We start from the raw sequence: 23505 nt of genomic DNA, 5'->3' as shown, positions 1-23505 counted from the left end.
GTTTGACTTCTCTACTATTGTCCAAGTATTGTTTTCTTCTAACGCTTCTATTTCAATTTTCATCGCCTTTTCCACATCTTCGATTCTTGACTCGACATAGCTTCATTGTATGATTGTGGTTCGTCTTCTAATCAGTAACATATAGTTGAACTCAATCCTTATATGTCGAAGGCATTTTTAGTTTATTTCTGTCCCGTTTATATCCAGGAGTCGAGTCCTCTTTTTCTTTGCATGAAGCCGAATCCTCATTAGAACTTCTTTCGTCCTTCAGTTCCCTATTATTTGTTCCTTCATCTTCTTCTTCCGAGTTATTCTTTGATTCGATGTCTTCGCTTTCTATTTCCTCATCTGACATAGTAATAGTATTAAGTTTTCATTTGATTCTGTTTTCATCTGATAAGAAAATGATATCCTTTAAAACTTCAATCTTTCTACCTTGCGAAAAATAAATTCTGTAGCCTTTAATATTTTCGTTGTATCCAACAAAAATCCCTTCTTTACTTTTAGCATCCCATTAGCGCATACTTTTCCGTTTTTATCAACTAGCACACATTTTGATTTATCCGAGTGCATTTTATAATCCTTGTTTAAAGCGCAACCGAATAAGAATAAATTAATTTTTAAATCTGGTACATACAATACTTTGGATATTCTTGTTTTGATCCATTTATGTCCAATCTAAGCGTCTACTTTTACTGTGCCGATGCCATCTATTTTAAGAAAGATCTTGTCGTCTATCCTTACTTTATGTTTATTTGTTGTCTCACTGTAGTATTTGAAAAGATACATGTTGTTGCACATATGTTTACTCGCACTGCTGTCCATACACCAGTCAGATTCACTTGAATGATTGTCTTTCCATAGACGATTTTTCTTTTCCATCGTCCACATACCAATTTAATGCAAGTTATACTTTACCAATAAAATTTCCATCCGTTTCTTCTTTGGATTTCTTTTTCCCTTTTTTAGGTTTTGAATTTTTGTACTTACAGTCTGCCATTACATGTCCGGGCTTCTTGCACCAGAAACAAGTTCTCTGCTCTATCCTATGCTTCTGATCTTTAGTTCTGAAAAAACAGTTTTTTGCTAACTGTCCACCTTTGTTACACACGAAATTTTATTATCTTATGTTCTGTCTGACTTTGTCTTCTCTTTCTATTTTTTACGTTACTCATCAGTGCCGTTATAGGTTCACTCAAATTTTTAATCTTAATCATTAATCTTTCTTCTTCGATTAATAATCTTACGTAAATTCTTGAAGTGTTTGCGATTCAGCTGCAGTAGATTCCCATGCTGGTATGAAATGTTTGAGCTTGTTGGGGAGCGACATTAATTTTTGTGATGACCACACTCTCCGACATATCTTCTCCCATTTGTCTTAGTTGGCTTCGTATCTCTTCAAATCGGGAAATGAAATGATATATAATAAGATACTTTCTCCTTTGGTTTCTAATGAGAAACAGTTCTGTTGTAACAGATGAATATTGATCTTGAATTTCTTTTCATACACAGAGAGCAATTTTTCCCACATCTCGTGAGATGTTTTACATGACAACAGATGTACCAGCGGACTTTTTTCCATCCTTGTGACAATTATTTCCTGAGCATTTACGTCGAGTTTATCTCACTCGTCGGCCGCTGTTAAAGGCCGTTTCCTCATTCCGATCACAATGTCATATACATTCTTCACTTTGAAAATTACAACAATCTGGAATTTCTATGTGGTCCAGTTTTCTCCAGTAAACTTGATTACCGTTTTGACTAAGATTTTCCATCTTTATCGGTGTGTATCGAGTCAAACTAACCTCAATATTTACCTCCTTAATATTTATCTCAAAAAGAATCTCGAGGTCTTTTTCCTTTTAGATACCCTCGACTTTATAATGCACTGAGCTCATAACCTGATGTTCTCGAGATTGATTTAGTATAATATCAGAATATTATTTCAGCATTTATTTTCTTACAATCAGAACTTAAGAGAGAGATATATAAAAAGTGAAAGAAAACTCAAAAGCAAAGGCATAGCAGTTCGTAAAAAAAACTTGTAACATAAACTTACAGATGGCGTGCCTTTTTGATGATACAAATGAATACAATTTCTAATCTACTATTGACTTCTAACACAAAAATATATATTTCTGTTAAAAAAAATGACATTAAGATTGATATTTTAAAAAATAATATTTTGAGAAAAATATTCTTATACAAAGTATTCTGTTTTAATAGAAATAGGAATGTGACAACAAATTTGAAAATGAAGTAATTGATAAAAAAAATGGTTCAGACAAAAATTATAGAGTTTCAAAAAGGTCACATAATTCTTATTGATTTATTCAGAATGGCAAATAAAGCCACTGTCGATATTTTTTACTATTTTTTTTAAATAAAATTATATTTTTTATTATGTACTTCCTGTAATTCTGAACATGAAAATTTTAAGATACAATTAATCATGAAAAGGTGAATAGTTAAAGAGATATTTATACTTTATTCTGACTTTATTTTGACATAAAATATAAAATATTTTATAAACTATTAATTTTTTATAACTTTAATACTTTTATGTACAGAATAAAATAAGTCGATTAATATAGAGAAAGCATAGGAGCATGTAGGAGTGATCCTTAAACATAAAAAAATATAAAGGACAGAAATAGCATTTATTTCTATGCATTTCTTTTTCTTTTGATCTATGAAAGCGTAAAATTTGTATATTTATTAGTAAATTATTATTTAGTAAATTTGTATATTTATTTATGTTATATTTATTATAAATGTATATTTATTAGTCAATGTATGCATTTAAGATTTTGGCAAAAGTATTAAAATATAAAATTGTCTTTTATTTTTACTAAATGCACATTTCTGCTAGTAAAAGTTTAAATTTCATTATTTATTAATTTATCAAATTAATTATGTATGTATACATTGAGCAATAAGTATATTTACCGTAATATACAGAGTGTTTCATTTTAAATAATATGATCGATTATCTCGCGAATCGATGATTTTATTGAAAAATTTTTCGAACGAAAATTGCATGGCTTGAAGGGCGACACATGATGGAAATGTGGACTTGACCTGAGTGACCTTGTCAAAATCAGGTCAAGGTTATTAATGTTTTTTTTAAATGGAAACTCCTTAATTGTTTATTACATATTCTTGTAGCTTATCTCGAGAACTTTCCAAAACACTATAATAAAAATAAAAATAATAAAAACAATATAATAAAATTACGTTTCATTATATATATATACTTTTCGAGTTATACGAGAATACTTTCCGAGTTATGGAGCTTGAAAGTTACAATATCGCTGGCGTTATCCATATACGCATGCGCGTATATGGATAACGCCAGCGGTATTGGCCTTAGCCCTTAGTTCCCTTAGTTGGCCGGATCAGTGATCGGTCTTATAACTTAACAAGCACTTAACGAAAAGTAACTTTATTATAGTGTTATGGAAAGCTCTCGAAATAAACTACAAGAATATGTAATAAAAAATAGGGGTTTCCATTTAAAAAAAACCATTAATGACCTTGATCTGATTTTGACAAGGACACTCAAGATCCACATTTCTATCATGTGTCCCTCTTTAAGCCATGCAACTTTCAAAAAATTTTTCAATAAAATCATCGATTTACGAGATAATCGACCATATCACTTAAAATGAAACACCCTGTATATAAAATATTGTTACGCCCGCGACGGACATTTTCACAACTCGCGCACACTTTCGCGTTTTCACACATTCGCGTAATCCACGAGGAAGCCGCACTCGAAATAATTAACATTTAAGAAACACAAGAACTTTATTAAAGCCAGAACAATCAAAATATAACGAACACACGTCCGTTCGTCTTGAGATACCACGAAAAACATCCTCAACAACGCAATTGTTGCTCCGGAGAGTATTTCGCTTTTTCTCTAAACGGCGGTTCGATTTTGCTCGGCCGCGGAAGACTCGCGCGGGCATAACAATATAATAAATTGTAATAACGTAAAAATAATGTGTACATACACATTTACTAATTTTATGTTTAATAAACTTTGAGATCTAGACCTAGAAACTGAACAGTCAATACATCTTATAATTTTAATCATTTTGCAGGTACCTAATTTAGAACAACTATCTCAGAGTGAATTTAATACACTCTATAACAAAACCGTTCGGCAAAATATTCTCCGAAATTATTATTCCAATAATTTGAGTAATGAACCGAGCCAAAGCTATAGTCAAGAAATAGCTGGAAGTCAACAACATCAGTTTGTTCAGAGACATGTTTATGACTTCAATTCTTATCTGAAATTGCCAATTTATAATTTTTCTTCTACTCCTTTATCATCAACTTGGTGTTTACTTAAACCTGGCTCGAATGGTTATGCACAAAGTCATTCCTCAACCAAATGCAATCTGAGTGGATCTTCCAATTTGTTGCAAGCTGAAGCTTCTGCATCGACTAACAATTTATCAGTTACACCAAATGATTTGGCTGCTTCCGAGATAAATCTGTTACAGGTCAATCAGCATCCAGTTGATACTAGTGTACCACTAACTGTAGCATCTCAACAATTAGTGATGTCATTGAATGATGAGTTTAGAGCAAGCAAAATCATGAAAGTGCAGAAAGAAACTATAGACACATCACAGCAAGAGGTACTAACTGCGCTGCAGGCAACCGGTTGGAACACAAATCAAGCTGCTAAACAAATTTTGAAAGACAGACAGACTAAGCTCGAGAGTCTCATGAGGCATGTATCTTGAGATTTTTTGCAAATTAATTTACCTTTGCAACGATATGATTATGCTAATTATTTGCAATAATATAATAAAAAAAAGTTTATCTATTTTTGTATTCAATGTAATAATTTTCTTGCTCTTAAGAAGTAGAAAAAGATATAAAATAAATATAATAAAGATATAAAATAAATCTTTGTTTTGGAATAAGTTATCTTATAAAAATTAATAATTAATAATTCTAATTTTTCTTTTTTCATATAGACCTTTGTTAATTGAAGAAGTTTATAAATCAGATTTTATTGCAATTTCAGATTGGGATTAGCTACTAAACAGCAATGTGAAAATGCCTTGAAACAGGTTAAATATGATGTAGAAATGGCAGCTTCATTGTTACTTGATCAAGCTAGATGAGAAAAAATCGCTGTTATTATCTTCATTTTCTGTGACAAAACTGTAATTTTATATACTTATATGTATATATATTTATTTATAAAAAGAAGAACAAGGACAAATCATTTTGTTCGAAAAGCAAAAATCGATTAGAGATTTTGTGAAATGAATGTTTTTTGATTATTTTGATTTATAACATTTTGTGACAAACTAGCAAATATCAATTATTGAAACGAAATAAAAATCGTTATCTTGCATAATTAAGAGAATATTGATGAGATTCCGCCAATGACATTACTTTTAAGATTACTTTCAAAAGAATATGAATCCGAAACTGTGATATGTTATTGATTCTTCTGGATTTATGATTATAATATTATTAATAACAATTTATAGGATTTTTATGATAAGAAATTGCATTTAATTTTAGAATGAATATGAATTTTAGAATGAAGTAAGTTAAAAGGAAACTTTGAGTTAATAAGTATATTTAATTATATGCAGACAGGAAAATATTCTTTGATCTTATTTTAATTATTTGAATATGGAACAAAATAACTATTAGCTGTTTATGTATAATACTCAGAATTCTTCTTTAAGATCAAAATAAGATATTAAACAATAATAGCGCAATATGTAACTTTTAAATATTTTTTAAATTATTTTTATTATTTATAAACGTTAATCGTTTCGAAATAGGTAAATTAAAAAATTATGAAAGGATATACATGCAATACAAAAAGACGGATGCGTGTATTTAACAATTTCACTACATACGATTATTATAAGTACGATTACTATAGTAAACGAATATAAGTTCATAATCAATAAGTCTCGCTATATGCAAATAAAGAAGGATTAAACTATTACAAGATAACTGTGTTTATTTAGATATAAATCAAGTTATTGGATGTCGGTTTATCATACTATTGCAAAGTAACAAGTTTAAATTTATACATAACATAGCATATACAACTTACTTGCAATTTATATATATAATTATTTTGTACAGCAATAATGTTTTTCATCTGATCTCATCATAACGAAATGATTAAGAAAGTGATTTGTATTTTTGTAATCACAATTATATATTTTTATTATAACAGTCAATTTTTTTAATTCTATTTTCTTTTTGTGAAAATATTAAAATAAAGTTACCAAAAAATAAATGTTTTATAGAATATTTCACATTTTATATGAAAATATGAAATATCTGTTAAAAAATTATAGATTCAAGATATGACATATACAATACTTAATAGAATACTGTTAGAAATATTGTAAGTTTATCAAATATCATGGTAGATTGACAGCCGAAATCAAGCAGATTTTAAAATATTTGCTATAAAGTTTGACTTAATTTAGTCCCAAAAATTAAGCAAAATTAAAAGCAGATTTCTACTAGATTTCTACCGCAAATCTGTTGTCAGATTATATTAATAAGTCCTACTTAATTGAGGAGCGCATATAATTGTTAACAATTCTTACTAACAATTTTTTATTTCATTTGGTATTGATATATTAGCTTGCTGCGAACAATTTATTTACTGAATAATTATGAACTTTCACTAGCTACGTTCCGATATTAGCTGTCAGTACTAAAAATATATAGTTAAGGTCACGTATATTATAGATTTTCAGTACTGGTGTGAATTTCGGAAGCAGAATTTCGCAGCCACTGTATGCTATTTCTGTACATACACATACATTTGTATTTACTGTTTAACAAAAAAAAACCTCAGAATAAGACTAATCATTTCCCTTCTAATTTTTTAGACAATAAATCTGGTTTCCAAATTATTCTCTGTAACGTCTAATAATTTTCAGAAATGGACAGTTAAAGTTGCAAAAGAAAAATTGTTTTCACATTGTATTATATTATAACAATACCTGACGTGTTGGAGAAGTTTTATTATAAACGAGAGTTTTATTATAAACAAGATTAAATATGTTGTTAGGATTAGTTCTGAAAAGGAATTCTTTATATCAAATATAGAATAAGATATTTATAATTATGGGATTTATTGCGGATATAGGGTCTATTACTAAATACTATTACTGAATTTGAATTCAAAATATTACAATTGACAAATTCACAATAGTGAATTCAATATAGCAAATATATTAAAATTTTAAAAAAGATTCTATTATCCCCATATCTAATTCTATCATCCCCTAATTTTACTATCTATTATGATTCTTCACTAATTCCATAATTTTGAATTTGTCTATTTAAACTATATCTGTATTCTTGTATGTTTAGTGATTTAAGAAACTTTTTAAGTAAGCAAACAAGGGGAGCCCCAAACCCCAGGGAGGGGAGAATGTGGGGGATGTGGGGGATCTTAGAATCCTCGGGGGGATGCGCTCTGTGTGGAAGTGGTTTCTCCTGGCGGTCGTTGGAGTAATTTTTCTCGGTCGGTAGGGATTGTCTTCCTTCTGGCGGTTGGGGATGGTTTCCCCCTGGCGGTCGGGAGGTTCGGGGCGTTATTTTTTAGAATGGTTTCTTCGCTAGCGCATTATTCGTTATTTGCGAAACAGGTGCAAGAGCAGAGTCGATCCTACGATTACCAGAACGGTGAATTTTCTGATCTTTCGAATATCGCAATTGGAGGGCGCGAGAACCGTTTTGAGTCGACATTTCGGTTACGCGAGTTGGGTATGACGGCTCGAAAGAGTTCGAGTGGGTGAATATCGAAACGGTCTTCGTGAAACGTGTATTAACTGGTGCGGTGATGAACATCGAGTACGTCGGACCCGGCGGTTTCTCGAGGACGCGAGAGACACGATACTCGAGCGAATGTGCGTCAATCTCGAGATACACGCGTGTTTGAAGATCAACACGCGTGTTTCATGTTTGTCGCGAATGGCAAGAACGCTGTTAAAGCATTTGTACAAAGAATCATTAGTTCTTCGTATGTTCGATCTACGAGAATGATACGACGGAGATGTCATGGACGTTATTCTGACGGCACTGGAGGAATTTCACCGCGACAGCGGTTGGGCGTTATTTCATATATTAAATTTGATAACTAATGTGAACAAGTATAATCCCATGCACGCTCGGTGTTGGATGTTACTTCCGCTGGAGATAAGGAATAAGAGAGCCATGATCAACGTACGTCCGTACGACAACGTGTGTTTCGCATGGGCGGTAACGATCGCTCTGTACTCCGTCGATTTACACCCGGAGAGATCTTCGTCATATTCTGACTATTCGACGGTAAATCTCGACGGTGTCGAGTTTCCTATAACGCTATTTCCTATAACGACAAATTGCCAGATTCGAGCATCTTAACGATTTGTCTATCAACGTGTTTATCATTCGAGAGAAAAGGGAGAGGAACGGTATCTTGATCGTTCTCTTGTTGCTTACGGAGAACAAGAGGTCTACGCACATGAATTTGCTCTATCTGTCGAACGAGCGGCACGATAACATTGGTCCCTTCGTGTGGATAAAGCACCTGTCTCGACTGTTAGGATCTCAAATAAACAGGCATAAAGAAAGAAGCACATATGCGGTCGGTAAGAGTAAGAGAGAGACTATGCTCGTCGCGAGGTAAATTTTATTAATTATAGATCATTTTTTTTCAGTCTGCATTATTTTTACTTTAACGAGAAATTGGTCGCGCATAGCGTCGAATGCGGAAGAGTGAACGACTGCGCCGTTATTCTTCCGAGCGAGGACAGCAAGTGGCTCTTTCCGCAATCATGACAGGAAGGAGAGACTCCGATTCGTTGTGTACATTGATCTGGAGTGCGTTTTAGAAAAGAAAAATCGACAATGCGTGGAAAATCTCGACCAGAGATTCGCCTATCAACACCACATTCAGCGTTCAGCGTGGGATATTATCTGTATAGCTCGTATGACGGAATCGTATCCGCGTACAGATCGACGCAGTGACGATTATGTCTCGTGATTCGTCGACGAGCTGCGCGCTCTCGCGTGCCGTATGAAGAGGGTCCTTTCCGCATTCCATTGTACAGATGTCGGAGCTCATACCGGACGAGCGGAGTCCCTAAATAAGAAGGGAGGATGTGCGTCACGGCGGAACTCGACCACGAATCAGTCGTGAAAACTCGTAATTATTTTGTGAAAAAATATCACTTCAGCCAGGAATCGAACCTGGATCTCCTGCTTATTGGGCAGGCATCCCTTCGACTACCGAGGCATGTGATGATATTTATTGCAAATAACGTGTTTAGAATAACACGTCAACAATACAATGATACACATATATACGTATATTATAATATACATGTATTCTCTCGAATCTCTACGACTAGTACTCCAGAGAGATGATGACCCGTTTCCACGTCTGCGGGAGGACGTTCGAATTGCACGACATTCGCGTGCGCGATCATTGTCACCTTACCGGACGTTACAGACGTCCTGGGCATGCGAGCTGCAATTTGAACTATCAGAATGCGTTCATTATTCCCGTGTTCTTTCACAATCTATCGGATTACGACACGCATTTTATTATCAGAGATGTAGCGAACGCTTTCAGGGATAGAGTCGACTTGTTATCGCTGATTAAGGAGAATTACATTGCGTTTTCAAAAACCGTCACCGATTTCGGCGAATGGAAAAACTGCGTAAGCTATGTTTCGTAGATTCATTTAAGTTTCTCAGTGCCAATCTCGAGAAATTAGCTTCGTATCTAGATCAAAATTGAGGATCGCGCGATTCGAATTCTCCGGTCTCGTCGCAGAGAATTTCGAGTTGCTCACGCGCAAGGACATATTTACGAGTATGACAGCCAAGGAGACTGCGCTTTGGAGTATCCATGATGGTATCTTCATGATGGAAAAATTGCGCGGACCTTCCCTTCTGTCCGACGCGCGAGAAACTCCCGGGAAAGCAGGATGAAAAGCTACTTGCCACGCTCTACAAGTCGCTCTTACGTGACGCACTATCGCAACATATCTTCAACAGTACGTTCGACACGGTTTACGCGTGACGAGGATCGCGCGTTGCAATTCGCACAGTCTCTTTGGTTGCGTGCGTATATCGAACTTAATACGGAACGAAGAACTCGCACGAGTAACGAGTTCGAGAGGAATCTGTACAAGCTGATGAACAACGCGGTTTTTGATAAGACTATGGAGAATGTGTGCGATCACGTAGACGTGAGACTCGTGACACGTTGGGAGATAGGCGCGGAAGCGATGATCGCAAAACCGAACTTTCACAGCAAGAGCGTCTTCGACGAAAATCTCACGGCTGTCGAGTTGCGCAAATTAGAAGTTAAGTTCAACAAACCGATCTACGTCATTATGTGCATTTTAGAGATATCCAAGACGCGTTTGTACGAATTTCATTACGATTACATAATACTGTTGTATCGCACTAAATGTTATTACACGGATAAAACACGGACAAAACTATGTTATTACACGGATACCGATAGCTTGATTATATCTTCTGGAATGCGAGAACGTTTACGAAAATATGAAACGAGATATCGCGAGATTCGACACCAGCGATTACCCCGACGACAACGCGTACGATATGCCGCGCGCGAACAAGAAGGTCCTCGGTTTGATGAAGGATGAGAATAACAGCAATCATGACGGAGTTTATAGGATTCAGGGCGAAGATGTATGCTCCGAAAGTTATGGGGAAGAGCGATATGAAGAAAATAAAGGGCGTCAAGAGGAGCATCGTCGCGAAAACGATAACGTTCGAGGATTTCGCGCAGTGCTTGAACGAATTGTCGCAGCAATTGAGACATCAGGCGTGTATACGCTCAATGCTGCACGAAGTCTACACCGAACTGAAACTAGCTTTGAGTCCGTACAACGATAAGCGATACGTGATCCCCGATTCCACCGATACTTTACTGTATCATTATAAGATACCGCTGTTAAGTAATTTTATCAATGTAGTATGAGTAATATTTTCACGTAAAATATTCTTTGTGCTTTTTTATTCATTACATTATAATACAGCTGTCTTACGTGTTTTTATATTACAATACAGCCGTTTTATGTATCCAAGAGTTATGTGCATTGTCGATTCCTAACTACTTGACAAAAACCCTATCGTCCTTTCTACATAGCACTTTTTCCACGAGATAGATATCCGGATTGGAAACTCGTAGTAACTAGTGTTTGTAGAATCCTCCAGCTACTGGCTCTCCGCGATAATCTTTCAACAGATACGTCAGGATTCATGCATTGCACCTTAGCGATTCGGGAAACATCGGTCGTTCAGTTAGGTGTATATCCTTTCTCGAATATCGTTTTGAATTTGTTGACGCGTATCATTCACCTTGAACCTCGCGGGAGCTGCGATCTTCAAGTGACTGTATACCGTGGAGAGGAGTCTCTAACGGTGGGAGTTATGTTCGCCGGTCGCGTTCCGATGCACGCGGTTGTTATACTCCAAGATTAAACGCGGTAAAGCGTCGAACCATTTGTACGATCCGTTGAGCGTGAAAAACCTCCACATGTCGTTCTTGAGCGTGTAATTAAACCGCTCCACTACCGTTGCCTTCATCACCGAGTATGTCGAGTAGTGACGTATATTGTACCTGTTCGTAATTGCTTTTACGACGGCGTTGTAGAACTCCTTGCCCTTGTCCGTTTGTAGATTTCACGAATGTCGAGCGTCATCGCGAAATAGACAATGCCGCGGCTATCTCGCTTCTGCTCTTGCTCTTCAGCGGTACCGTCCACGCGTACTTGCTCAACACGTCGATAACCGTCATCACGTAGTTGTAACCTTTGTTTTGTTGCGCGTACGGACGCATCTCGATCACATCGATCTGCAACAGGTCATTATAACCACGCACCACGACGCGACGACGCGGAAAGTTCCTTCGCGTGGGCGCGTGAAGGTCTCCGACAAGTCTCCTCTTCTTGATGCTCATCGTCGATTTACGCGGAGGCGCTAGTTTTATTCGTACTTGTTGTATCGCGCATTCGCTCTTGTTCCTCGTTCCAAATGTTAATCGCGTGTTTCATGGTATTCGGGGTATTCGTTTTTAGCACGACTAGTAACTCATCTATCGTTTCCCTAATCATCATTTTATCCACTTCAATGAGACGTTTTGTTCAACGTCTCTCTCGTTACTGCTTTGTCAGTATATTACACCGATATATTACACCGATTCTAACTCAGGAGCTCCAAGGGGGGTGCCGGTGTGCGGGGGGAACGGAAGGCGCGGGGAAGAGGGGAGGGGGAAGTCAGGGGCGGCGGTCCTTTGAACCGTGGGAGGATAAGATACTAGGATTCGGTAAAGAAGTAGATAAACAAGTGGATAATAAAAGTTATATTAAACAAATAGAAAATCTCTAAGAACATGACGTCATGGAGGGGGGAGGGTGAAGGCAATATAAATAGATAAACAAATAGACAAACAAAAAAAGATAAACAATAAAATAAATAACGAAGATGATATAAAGAAATTGGACAGAGCGCGTGGACATGACATCGGAAGGAGACCCGCCGCCGCCGCCGAGTAAAAAAATAAAAAAGGAAAAAAATACAAAAAAAGACTCACCAGTTGAGGATAGAAGAGTAATCCAAAAAAGAAATGGCATCATCTCGGCAATAATGTCAATAATCCAAGACAATGTCATTCAAAATACACGCACACAAAAGAAATGTCAACAATCCAAGAAAATGTTACTTAATTAAATACAAAAGAAAAAAAATAATTTTTATACCCCCCTCTGGATTATCCGCGGGAGGGGAATTTCATCCACATCCCGCGGATTAACCCGCGGGGAGAGGGACTTTATCTACATCCTCGAAATTATCCACTGGAATTTCTGGATCTTCTGGATAATTTTCCTCCTCCTCATTCTCCGCTGAAGTCAATACTAATAAGTTCATACAACTCTACTGACCATCGCAATTGCACAATATCAACGAGAAGGTTGTTGTCAACGTAATAAATATACTGTTTCTCCACATTTATCACGACAGTACCGTCGTTGTACTACGTGGATAATATTCATTCACATGTGTATAAAGTCAAAGCGCTCATGGGTCGCAAAATTGTTTAAAAACGTTCAATTTCATGCAATGAGTCTTGTGGCGGCATATTGGCAGTCGTGAAACGCAATGGCATCACCCCGATTTCGAAATCACTATCGTCATCATCATTATCCTTGTCGGGAAGTATTATTATGGGCACTTCATTAAACATGTCTAAAACATCGGGCGATTCTTCGCGCACAAAATTATTGCCGGGGTGATGCCATTGCGAAGACGTTTCAATGACTGTCAATATGCCGCCACAAGACTCATGAAATTGAACGTTTAGAAAACAAAGATATGCGCGTACTAAACACTATAGATAAAATAAGAAAAAGACGGGAGAGAGAAATAGAGGGTATACGTATACAATAGAGAGAGCACGACGAAAAGAAAAGATGATAAATATATGAGAACATAGCGATGCCGCTTTTTTTCTAGGAGAAGCCGCGAAAGATGACTTTTCCTAGAAATTGACGTACGTATCGACGTGTTAAGAGAGAAGCGCCGATAATCCGACTGCTATGAATAAATTGCAAAGATAATAAAAGTTATAAACAAATAGATAAATAGGTAAACAAATTGCGATTCGGTTGCAAACGTATGACGACACTCTGATTTTTAGACAAAGGGACAAAGAAATTGTCGATGATATATAATAGGTCATTGGACGCGTGGGATCACAGTAGGTGGAACGAATGTGAGAGAAAGCCGATATGATACAAAAAAAAAAACGTGAAGTGTCTTATGTATTGATTAACACTTATAACGGTGCTCTCCTGTCTGCTAATTTGTGGAAAGTATTGATAAGATAAGATCAGTTGAGTATGAGTATATTAGAAGAATGAAATATATAATGAAATATATATATATATATGCATGATGACTCATAATTTTGAATCTTTTTTTTTATATAGTGAGGATACTGCTAAAGAGAGACAAGAAATGAGCTTTTCATTGAGAGAAATCGTGACATGCAGTCATTGTGAACACTATGGTGCTGAATTAATAAATGACGAGATGTGCAGTTATCGATCAATCGAAGAATTAACGAATTCTCCGTTACGGAACGTAACGGCCTATCCATCGCTGAACGTAACGGATTATTTTTTAAGAAAATATTACACCCCGAATCTCCACAATTTTGTGAAGAAACGCAATCCCCGATTCCCCCACTTCTCGATTCCTCCCAAACAATTTCTGGAAGATATGCATATACCATCATTACAGAGGAAATGCGTATAATATATCATTGTCAATAGGCAAAAAACAATGGGCAATGGATATCGCTGACTCTATGATAGAAATTTGTAAAGAAGCTGACGAGGATGTTATAGTGGCCAAGAAAAAGGCAAAAAATCGGAGGTGTTTAATAACATAGAGCATTTCGCTATGACAGCTATGACTGTTATATCGGCCATGTTCAGATAAAAAAACAAAGAAGAAGCATTATACGAATTATTAGATAATCAGTATTAAAAATGTAAAGTGTCATGTAAAAAAAATATAAATAAAAAAAAATTTTCACTTTTAAATCGTGATGCAATTTCTTTGTCATGTGCATGACCGATACACTAACCTACATTCCTGTCCGACGCGTGATAAGTCACCCCGACAAAATAAATTTCTCGCGACGTTATATGATAAGAAGCGATACGTCGATCGTTAGAATATTATCAGCGCAATGGAAAGGAATAAAAAAAAACACACAATTTGTATATCATATTTATTTATTTATTTATTTTATTAATGGTTATCTGATCACCAATTAAACAATTTAAATACATTTTGTAAAGCGCAATTAGTATAGCGATATTCGCATCGCATAGTATTATCAGCGTCCAGATTGCTGAGAGAATTTACGTCTTCGTAATCAGCATCCAGAGTCTTGATGTACACGCGTTCTTGCTCAGCATCCAGAAGCAAGTTCCACAGCCATTGTCGTTTTTCATGTTCCTTGACATATACGATAGCATCGTCGTCGTCGTTGTCATCGTCGTCGTCGTCATCTTTCGTTCCGTGTACAGCCTTTGTAATCAAACTCCTAGCTTCGCTGTACGGAATCGTTCCGTCGTTCCATCACAGTCTATGGTGATGACGTATCACCCAGCGTAGACTTGTCGGCACTTGCGAGGAAATGCCATGTATAGGGCTTGCGAAAATGTAGAGAGAGAGAACGGTCCATTCTCTGAGAGCAGCAAACTCTTTTACAACAAACTGTTCTCCAACAACCAGAAAACCTTACAGCCCTACGAACGTTGGCACGACCATGACAAGCATTTTTTTCGAGACTGCGGTCGATTTCGGTATCGTAGATTTTATTGTCTCTCTGTCATGCTAGCGATGCTCTTAGGTGATTTTGCGTACAACATTGGTCAACGGGTTATACTGAACCACGCGATCGTGTATAATGAAACAGTACGCAGTGGTATTCATCGATACGTTCTCCTTAGTCTCAAATTCCAATCTCACGTCCACGGTTGCGCTCTTGACCGATTCGTTTTGTCGAGAATAATCGATGATTACGAATGGACCGTTATGTAGAAATGACGGTGAGACTCGGCTCGTATCCGTAGTAACCCTTGCAGAAACGCGCGTACGTTTCATACAATACGGACCATCTGTTTTTGTCGAAATCCAGATTCATATCGTCGTACGGATAACATTCTGAGTTCAGATAAAATTTCACGTTGGTCAAGTTGCAGTCGTCGAATCTACTTGTGTCCTTGGTCATGACGTTCTTTTCGGCCTGTTTGCAGAGCGAAGATGATGTATCGCGGCTTCTCGAGCTGAGTAGCGGTCTTGATGGGCCACAAATGCTTGGTTGTACGCTGCAACAATGGAAACTCGTACAGATCCCACGACCAAAAAGCCATGCTCAAATATCGTCCGCTCTCCAAAGTGTGCAGCATCGATAGTTTTTTTATCTGGCTCAATAATACGTGCGGCATTCACCATTGTATCTTGAATAAATCGATCACAGGATCCAACGCCGAATTTCCCATCAGACAATTGTTATCGTTACGCGATCGTATCAAGATCAACTCGTGACGAGCGTTGATTACCACGCGTCTGTAATTCTCGCAAAATCCCAACAGTGAATAGAGAGATACACAAAAATTAAAATATCCATCTGCGCTAATACGCGCATCCCAGCCGGCATTCCTCAGAATCACGCTTCTGTTGGATGATGTCGTTACATAGTGTTTGAGCGTGCTAGTTATGCCCACGTTTCTATTACGATTAATCTCCATACCATCGAGCTCGTAACTCCATACCATCGAATCTCATCGAACATGAACGTGACAACATTATTTCTCAACATCACATCAGATCCTTCGACAACTCTTCTTCGTTAGTTTTCCCTCGACATATAAAAAGCTTTCGTATGGCAATGTGTACAGATCCTGTACACATTGCCATACGAAAGCTTTCTATATGTTGCTGTATGGGTATTCTTATCTCATCGCTGTATTCAAACGTTGTATTGGCGAACGGATTGTACACGTGAGTCTCAAGCTTGACGATGCGATCGTCGAAGATTGGCTCGTCTTCGATGTTTAGAATATCGGTCATCTCACAAGTTGCGCACCGCGAATCCTAAAGCTTGTAAAAATTTAACGATCGACGCATTGAGTTTCTTCCTCTTCTTGATGCAACCGGATGAGCGAATATTGTCGATTGATGTTTATTCTTTTGTAAAATATGCGTTATCTCTCTGCTTCGCTTCGTTCAACACGAGCATCTCAAATGTCACGCTCGTATTATCGCTATTGTCGTACGTGCAGTCTGACGGTGATCTCTTCTCCTCTGAAATCGAGCAATTGTCCGTTCTGGTCAACAATGCGTATCGTTAGCTCCGTAATGCTCCGTACGATGACTGGCAGATAAATAATCTGCATCGGTCTTTCCGATATCTTATATCCTGGCGGCACGCTCGGCGAAAATTCATGTATCGTGTGCACACTTTTGTCGTTGCTGTACGCGCCCGCGATCACGTTGCATTCTATATCGATAATGTTTATTATGTTGATCGACACGTCCGATTCATGCCACCTTCGCGGTTGCAGTATACGCTTCGAGAAACCCAGCAGCGATCTAATGTTATTGGGCTTGTTAAAGTTTATTCTGTAAGTGCATTTAATCTCACGTCTCATCGTGTTGTAATTTGCACGGAGCACTATCGGATATTCCCTAATCTCGTCATCATCGCGCGCGATCATCAGCGTTACCATCGGGCGCGTCGCGTCGCGGTCGTAAAATCTCACATCTCAAAAATTTATGGCCTGCAGTTCATACCCCTCGGGAATCGTAATTTCTGTGTCATCTTTGTCAAAATAAAATGTATTGTTCGAAGCGTTTACATTCGGTATCGTGATAAGTCTCCAAAATTGTTAGACCAAGCTCGTAGTCATCATCGCTCAAATATGGCTGGAAAGTAGTTTGCCGCGAGAACGCTGCTCTTCCCGCTCAGCGTAAGCGTCAGCGACATGTTGGAAAAAGCATTCAATGAATACTGAGACGTCGCGACATTTTGTCAGACTTTATAAATTTACGCGCGTCGACCGTTTGGAGAAACCACAGACACAGCTGTCCGCAGCTCTGATCGTACGTCTGATAGGACGTTCGATTGTACTCTATTGTCATAACACTGTCTCCGAAATATCGCACCAGTTCCTCGGGCGGTCGAAGATTATCGAAACTGTCGAAGTACACGACGCGATCGTTTCTCTTTGCGTACTATACCCAATGAGTACCGAGACCCATCGCATCGTCCAGATTTACGATACCGCTCTCCTTTCGACACACGCCGCTAATCGATAACGCGTTACGCATAAAAACACTTCTGAAGTACGGTACGCGCATACGTCTGCTCCAATTGTACATTGGTTATGATACGCGACTGATACGCGACAATGCGAACCTGCTGATCCTATTCAAACATTAGTACCAACTTGAAACATGTTTACAACGATCACGTGAATACCGACATGTCGTACGATGAATTCTATGCGTTATGCCGCGATTGTTGGCAGCACGAGTAGCACGGATTTCTAGTGATAGATAAAGACAATCCGCTTCAATGGGCGATATAGAAAATAATTTAACACGTTCGCGGTACCATAACGGGATTAGTCGATGTCGATACGTCAAGCAAGCAACATGGATAACACCAAAGATCGCGAGAAAATAATGAAACAGATTGCAGAAACGAGCGATTCGATTCGCAGAAAATATCGCACTTTGAAAACTGGTAAGATAGCTGAAGATGTAACATTGGAGAGACGTTTCAAGCCCCTCGTCGAACCTCTAAAACAGATTGTTGAAAATATTGAGGAATCTCAACCGATTAAAAAAGAAATCAATGTTGCAAAGGATATCGGTATTAAGAAAAAGAAACGTGATGACGGCGATGATAACACAACTAATAGAAATTCGTATTGGACGTTGGATGGTTGAAATTAACACCGCTTAAAAAGAAACATACAAAACAATTGAACACCACGTCAGATTCATTTACATACGAATCTACAAAAGAATCTACGAAAGAACCGCCGAAAGAATTATCTAAAAAACCATCGAAAATACCGTTATTTGTATGAAACGAAGATGTTTTTGAGACAAAAGACGAGCGATGAACCGTCACCGAAAACAATCATCAAACAGACTCTGCAAACGCAAAGAGGAAGCCGCGAGATGCTTCATGGTCAGCTAGAATGGTTGGGACGAAAGTACGTGCGTCTTCTTCTCGATGACATAGATAAAGCGATAATGTATACGGTGTCTATTTCGACAAAAGTGATACGATGCTCGGTGACAAAAAGTTTGACGTTGACAAAGATGACTCCATAATCATAGATAATGTAAGATACAATGGTACACCAGGATTATACGAATTGATCTTCAAGAGACTTCCCGATGAGACTATATTCACCGAAGATGACAAACAAACATATAAAAGTATACCGTTAACAACGAATGCTCATAGATGTGGCCACAGTGCCTATAATCCCATTATGGGCAACAAGGGATACAAGTACATTAACATCATCGCTCCGCTTGTATCTACATATAAGAAAAGTGGTAAAAAGGGTGCAGATATTGGCAATATACCATCCATCATGAAGTTAAACGACAACAAGATCGATTACGTGCATTGGGACAATCCCAACGAGCTGGTAATAACGCTCACGACAACGAGATGCTGTTGATCATCGAGGAACTTCGCGAAGCCGGCATTATTATAAATTAATCGCGTATCGACGAAACGAGCCAGTCGACAGTGAGGAAAAAACAATTTTAAATCTTATTTACTATTAAACATCATCGAAACGAAATGAGATCCGATGGACGTGAAAAAAATGTTAGTTCCGAGAGGCGACGAATCATTGAGGAATTGCATGCTCCGATGAGGAGAAATATTTCGCGAAGTGTCGTAATTCGGAGATACGACGATCTGTGGCAGGCTGAGATGCGTCCATACTTGAGTTTTAACAGAGGTCATTACATACTCACCGTCATCGATGCGTTGAGCAAGTACGCCTGGGTTGTACCGCTCAAGAGGTCGGAAGCGAGACGGCTAACGCTATCGCTAAGATAATTCGAGAGAGCGGAAGATGTCTGAGAAATTTGCAAAAGGGTAGGAAAGGAGTTTTACATCATCGATGTGCAGAAATTCTTGAAAAAACACAACGTTAATCATTATTCTATGTATACGGTGTTGAAGGCATCGATCGTCGAGCGATTCAATCGCATTAAGAACGACATGTGGAAGATGTTTACGTTCAACGGCACTTACAAGTGGGTTGACGCGCTACCTCGTCTCGTGTCAGATTACAACGCGCGCAAGCATCGCACTATCGGTATGTGACCCGCCGACGTAACTCCCGCGATCGTCAAAAGATTCTTGGACACAGCGCAATAAAGATCGCAGGTCCAGCAAAATTCAAAGTAGGCGATTCGATACGCGTAAGCAAGTACAAGACAGTCGAAAAAGGTTACACGCCAAATTGGACCACTGGTGTTTAAGATCGTTTAAGTGCAGCATACTAATCGTGACCTATCCGCTCAAGAATATCGCGAAAAAGCCGTCATTGGAGCGTTCTACGAGCACGAGTTGAATCGCGCAACTCATCCGGACATGTATCTCGTGGAGAAAGTACTGCGCAGGAAAAGAGACAAGGTTTACGTGAAATGATGTGGATTCAATGGATCGCACAATTCATGGATAAATAAAAGCAGTGCGATTTAATTCATTTTTTATTTTTACAATGTATTAAAAAATAAATATACAATGTATAATACAATGTATACATAAAGAGTTTTTTTCTTCCATTACATCTTAGTAAAACTATACATATATGGTAGCAATAATGAAACTTATGATAATACATACATACATACATAAATACATACGTACATACGTACATACATACATACGTATATATGTACATAGATATATAGGTGCATAGATACATAGATACGTACATACGTACATAGATACATAGATACATAGATACGTAGATATATAGGTACATAGATACATAGGTACATACATACGTACACACGTACATACGTATGTATATACATATGTGCGTATATATATATATAAATATATGTACATTACATATACATGTATTAGGTGTACAAAAAAGTTCTGAGCTTTTTTTTGTAAAATTCAATCTTTATTCAAAAAGAAACAAAAAAATATTAATCAGCGAAATATTCCCCGTTTGCATCAACGACCTTTGCCATCTTTCGGGTAGCTTGCGAATTCCTTGATGATAGAAGCTCACCGGCTTCAAAGCGATAAAGTCATCAAAATGCATTTTCGTATCTCTTCAAATCTCACGAAATGTGTATCAGCCAAATGATGCTGCAACGATCGGAATAGGTAGTAATCGGAAGGCGCCATGTATAGGCTATACGCCGCGTGCGGGAGAAGTTCCCAGCCTAACGCAAAGATATATCCTGAGTCGCTTTCGCAACATGTGGTCGAGCATTGTCATGAAGCAAGATCACTTTACGACGTCCTTGGCCAGTAAATGGCCTCTTTTCTTCTAATGCATCGCTCAAATTGGTCAATTGTTGTTGGTAGCAGTCTGCCGTGATTGTTTTATCCGATTGTAATAACTCGTAATACAACACACCTTTCCAATCCCACCAGATATAGAGCAAAATCTTCTTGGCGTGGATATTGGGCTTTGGCGTCGATGTCGAAGGTTGACCAGAATCAACCCATGATTTTTTACGTTTAGGGTTAAAGAATCCACTTTTCATCGCTTGTAATGATTTTGTGCAGAAAATCTTTTTTCCGGAACTTTGAAAGCAAAGTGAGTGCAGTGTCACGCCAATAATTTTTGTTGTCTTCGGACAATTCATGCGGAATCCATCGGCCTTCCTTCTGAATCTTTCCCATCGTATGTAAACGTACGGAAATAGTTTGCTGCGTAACGCCAAGCTGTTCTGCAAGCTCCTTTTCAGTTTGCGCAGAGTTTATATCCAGCAGTGCTTGCAATTCGTCCGTTTCAATCTTTTGAGGGCGTCCAGCACGCGGTTCATCTTCAAGACTGAAATCTCCTTGGCGAAATTTTTGATACCATCTTTTACATGTAGTATGACTTACAGCGTTCTTTCCATATGCAGCACAAATCATTGCAGTGGCTTCAGCAGCATTTTTCTTCAGATGAAACGCGAAGTGAATGGAAAATCGAATATGCTTTTTTGTTATTGCCATCGTGAACACTACTGATTTTTAAGGTTATGTGCATCAAACGCCAAACCGTATGACATTTTAGAAGGTCAAATGTCAACGCTTTAAAACTGCAAAAGGACGGGAAGATATATAAAATTTAAATTATTATTTCGGTTGTATGAAATCTAAAGCTCAGAACTTTTTTGTATACCTAATATATTACAACGGAATCCGCCAGTGTACCCACGGTAACGTTTCTGTCGAATCCGGTAAGATGTATCGTTTGTCATCGTACGGACTCAGAGCGATTTTCGACTCGGACACCGTATATACTTGGAGTACTTGGGTAACTTGGTGTACTTGGTGTAACTTATACATGACTGGCGATGAGTCATTTCGATCTCTTCATTCAAGCACCGCGTGTAATCGTCGAACGTTATTGTCCGCGCTATGACGTTACTTTTTATACCTTTCGCCTTTTTGGTATCCTTTTTACCATCAACCCTCACCGCATACGGGTTTTTAGGCCGGGTACTTTTTTTATTCATGAGAGGCATTCCGTACGCGTTGTCCGGCGGATAATCGCTCGTATCGAATCTAGCGATATCGCGTTTCATCGTCTCGTACAAGTCATCGCACTCGATGTGATATATGAGACTGTCCGTGTCGGTGTATATGATCTTATATTTATCGCGATATAGCGGTGACATACACTCGTGGTGAAATTCGTACAAGAAAATTTTCGATATGTCGAATATACACATACCCACATAAATCGGCTTGTCGAATTTCACTTCGAGTCGCAATTCGATGGCGACTAAATTTTCCGCAAAGACGCTGCGGCTCTGGAAATTTGGTTTCGCGATCATTGCCTCCGTGTCATACCGTCTATCCCATTTTGTTATCAATTTTATATGATTGCGAACATTTTCCATTATTTTACCGAATACCGCGTTGTTCATTAATTTGTACAAATTTTTCTCGAAATCGTTTTTCGCGCACGTTCTAAAGTGTATATTGAGTTCGATGTAATCGCGGAGGTGGATTGAGCAAATTGTAGTACGCAGTGTATCTTTACAATACGAAGATCATAGCGCGTACATTGCTGCAGGTTGCGATAGTGGATGACGTTCTTATCATATAACGTCGCGAGAAGTTTATTCTGCCGCGTGTCGGGTGGTTTATCGCACGTCGGACAGAAAGGTAGGTCAGTGTGTCGATCGTGCAGATGATGCAGATACTCGAGATCGACCTCGAGAACATAATCTGTAGGTGAATCCGGAGCGATTGCGCTCGCGTCAAAGTTCGCAACGTCTTCAACCCATCGAAATTCGGCATAGGGCAACGGTTGACACATTACCCATCTGTACAGATTGTTCACATCGTAGTATCAATCAAATCGTCGTAGTATCATTAAATACGACGGTTTCGACGGATCGTACGAACGCATGTACTTGTTATTGGCTTGCGCGTATCTGCCGGAACATTGACTGAGACCACCTCGATAAACATAACCATATCGATGTCGGTGAGCAACTCAAATTTTACACGCGTATGTTTCAGCATGGCGTCCCACGTGAAACCTGGCAATGTGTAGTAATGAGCGGGATCGAGACTGTAACTTTTGATACAACTTTCGCGGAAATTTTCGAAAACGTCGGTCAATAATAAGACATCGGTTTTTAAATACA

The 23505-nt window shown here is 38.0% G+C and overlaps 1 protein-coding gene across 2 annotated transcripts in view; it reads left to right on the top strand.

Moving 5' to 3' along the window:
• Positions 1-5389, top strand: part of Ack (activated Cdc42 kinase) — an 83135-nt gene extending 77746 nt beyond the window's left edge. The window contains exons 4-5 of one of the 2 annotated variants that reach the window (XM_089078594.1): positions 4110-4750; positions 5051-5389. In XM_089078594.1, the coding sequence (XP_088934720.1) occupies positions 4110-4750; positions 5051-5150 (741 nt within the window). In that variant the 3' untranslated portion in view covers positions 5151-5389. Of the gene's footprint in view, positions 1-4109; positions 4751-5050 lie in introns of those variants that run through there. The other variant, XR_016139658.1, reaches the window with a different exon arrangement.
• Positions 5390-23505: the final 18116 nt, after the last annotated feature.

This window comes from Pogonomyrmex barbatus, unplaced genomic scaffold (assembly GCF_055798465.1).
Source record: "Pogonomyrmex barbatus isolate J1 unplaced genomic scaffold, ASM5579846v1 scaffold24, whole genome shotgun sequence".
NCBI classification, from domain to species: Eukaryota; Metazoa; Arthropoda; class Insecta; order Hymenoptera; family Formicidae; genus Pogonomyrmex; species Pogonomyrmex barbatus.
The sequence above is the reverse complement of the archived record's forward strand: the minus strand, read 5'-3'. Positions and strand labels throughout refer to the sequence as shown.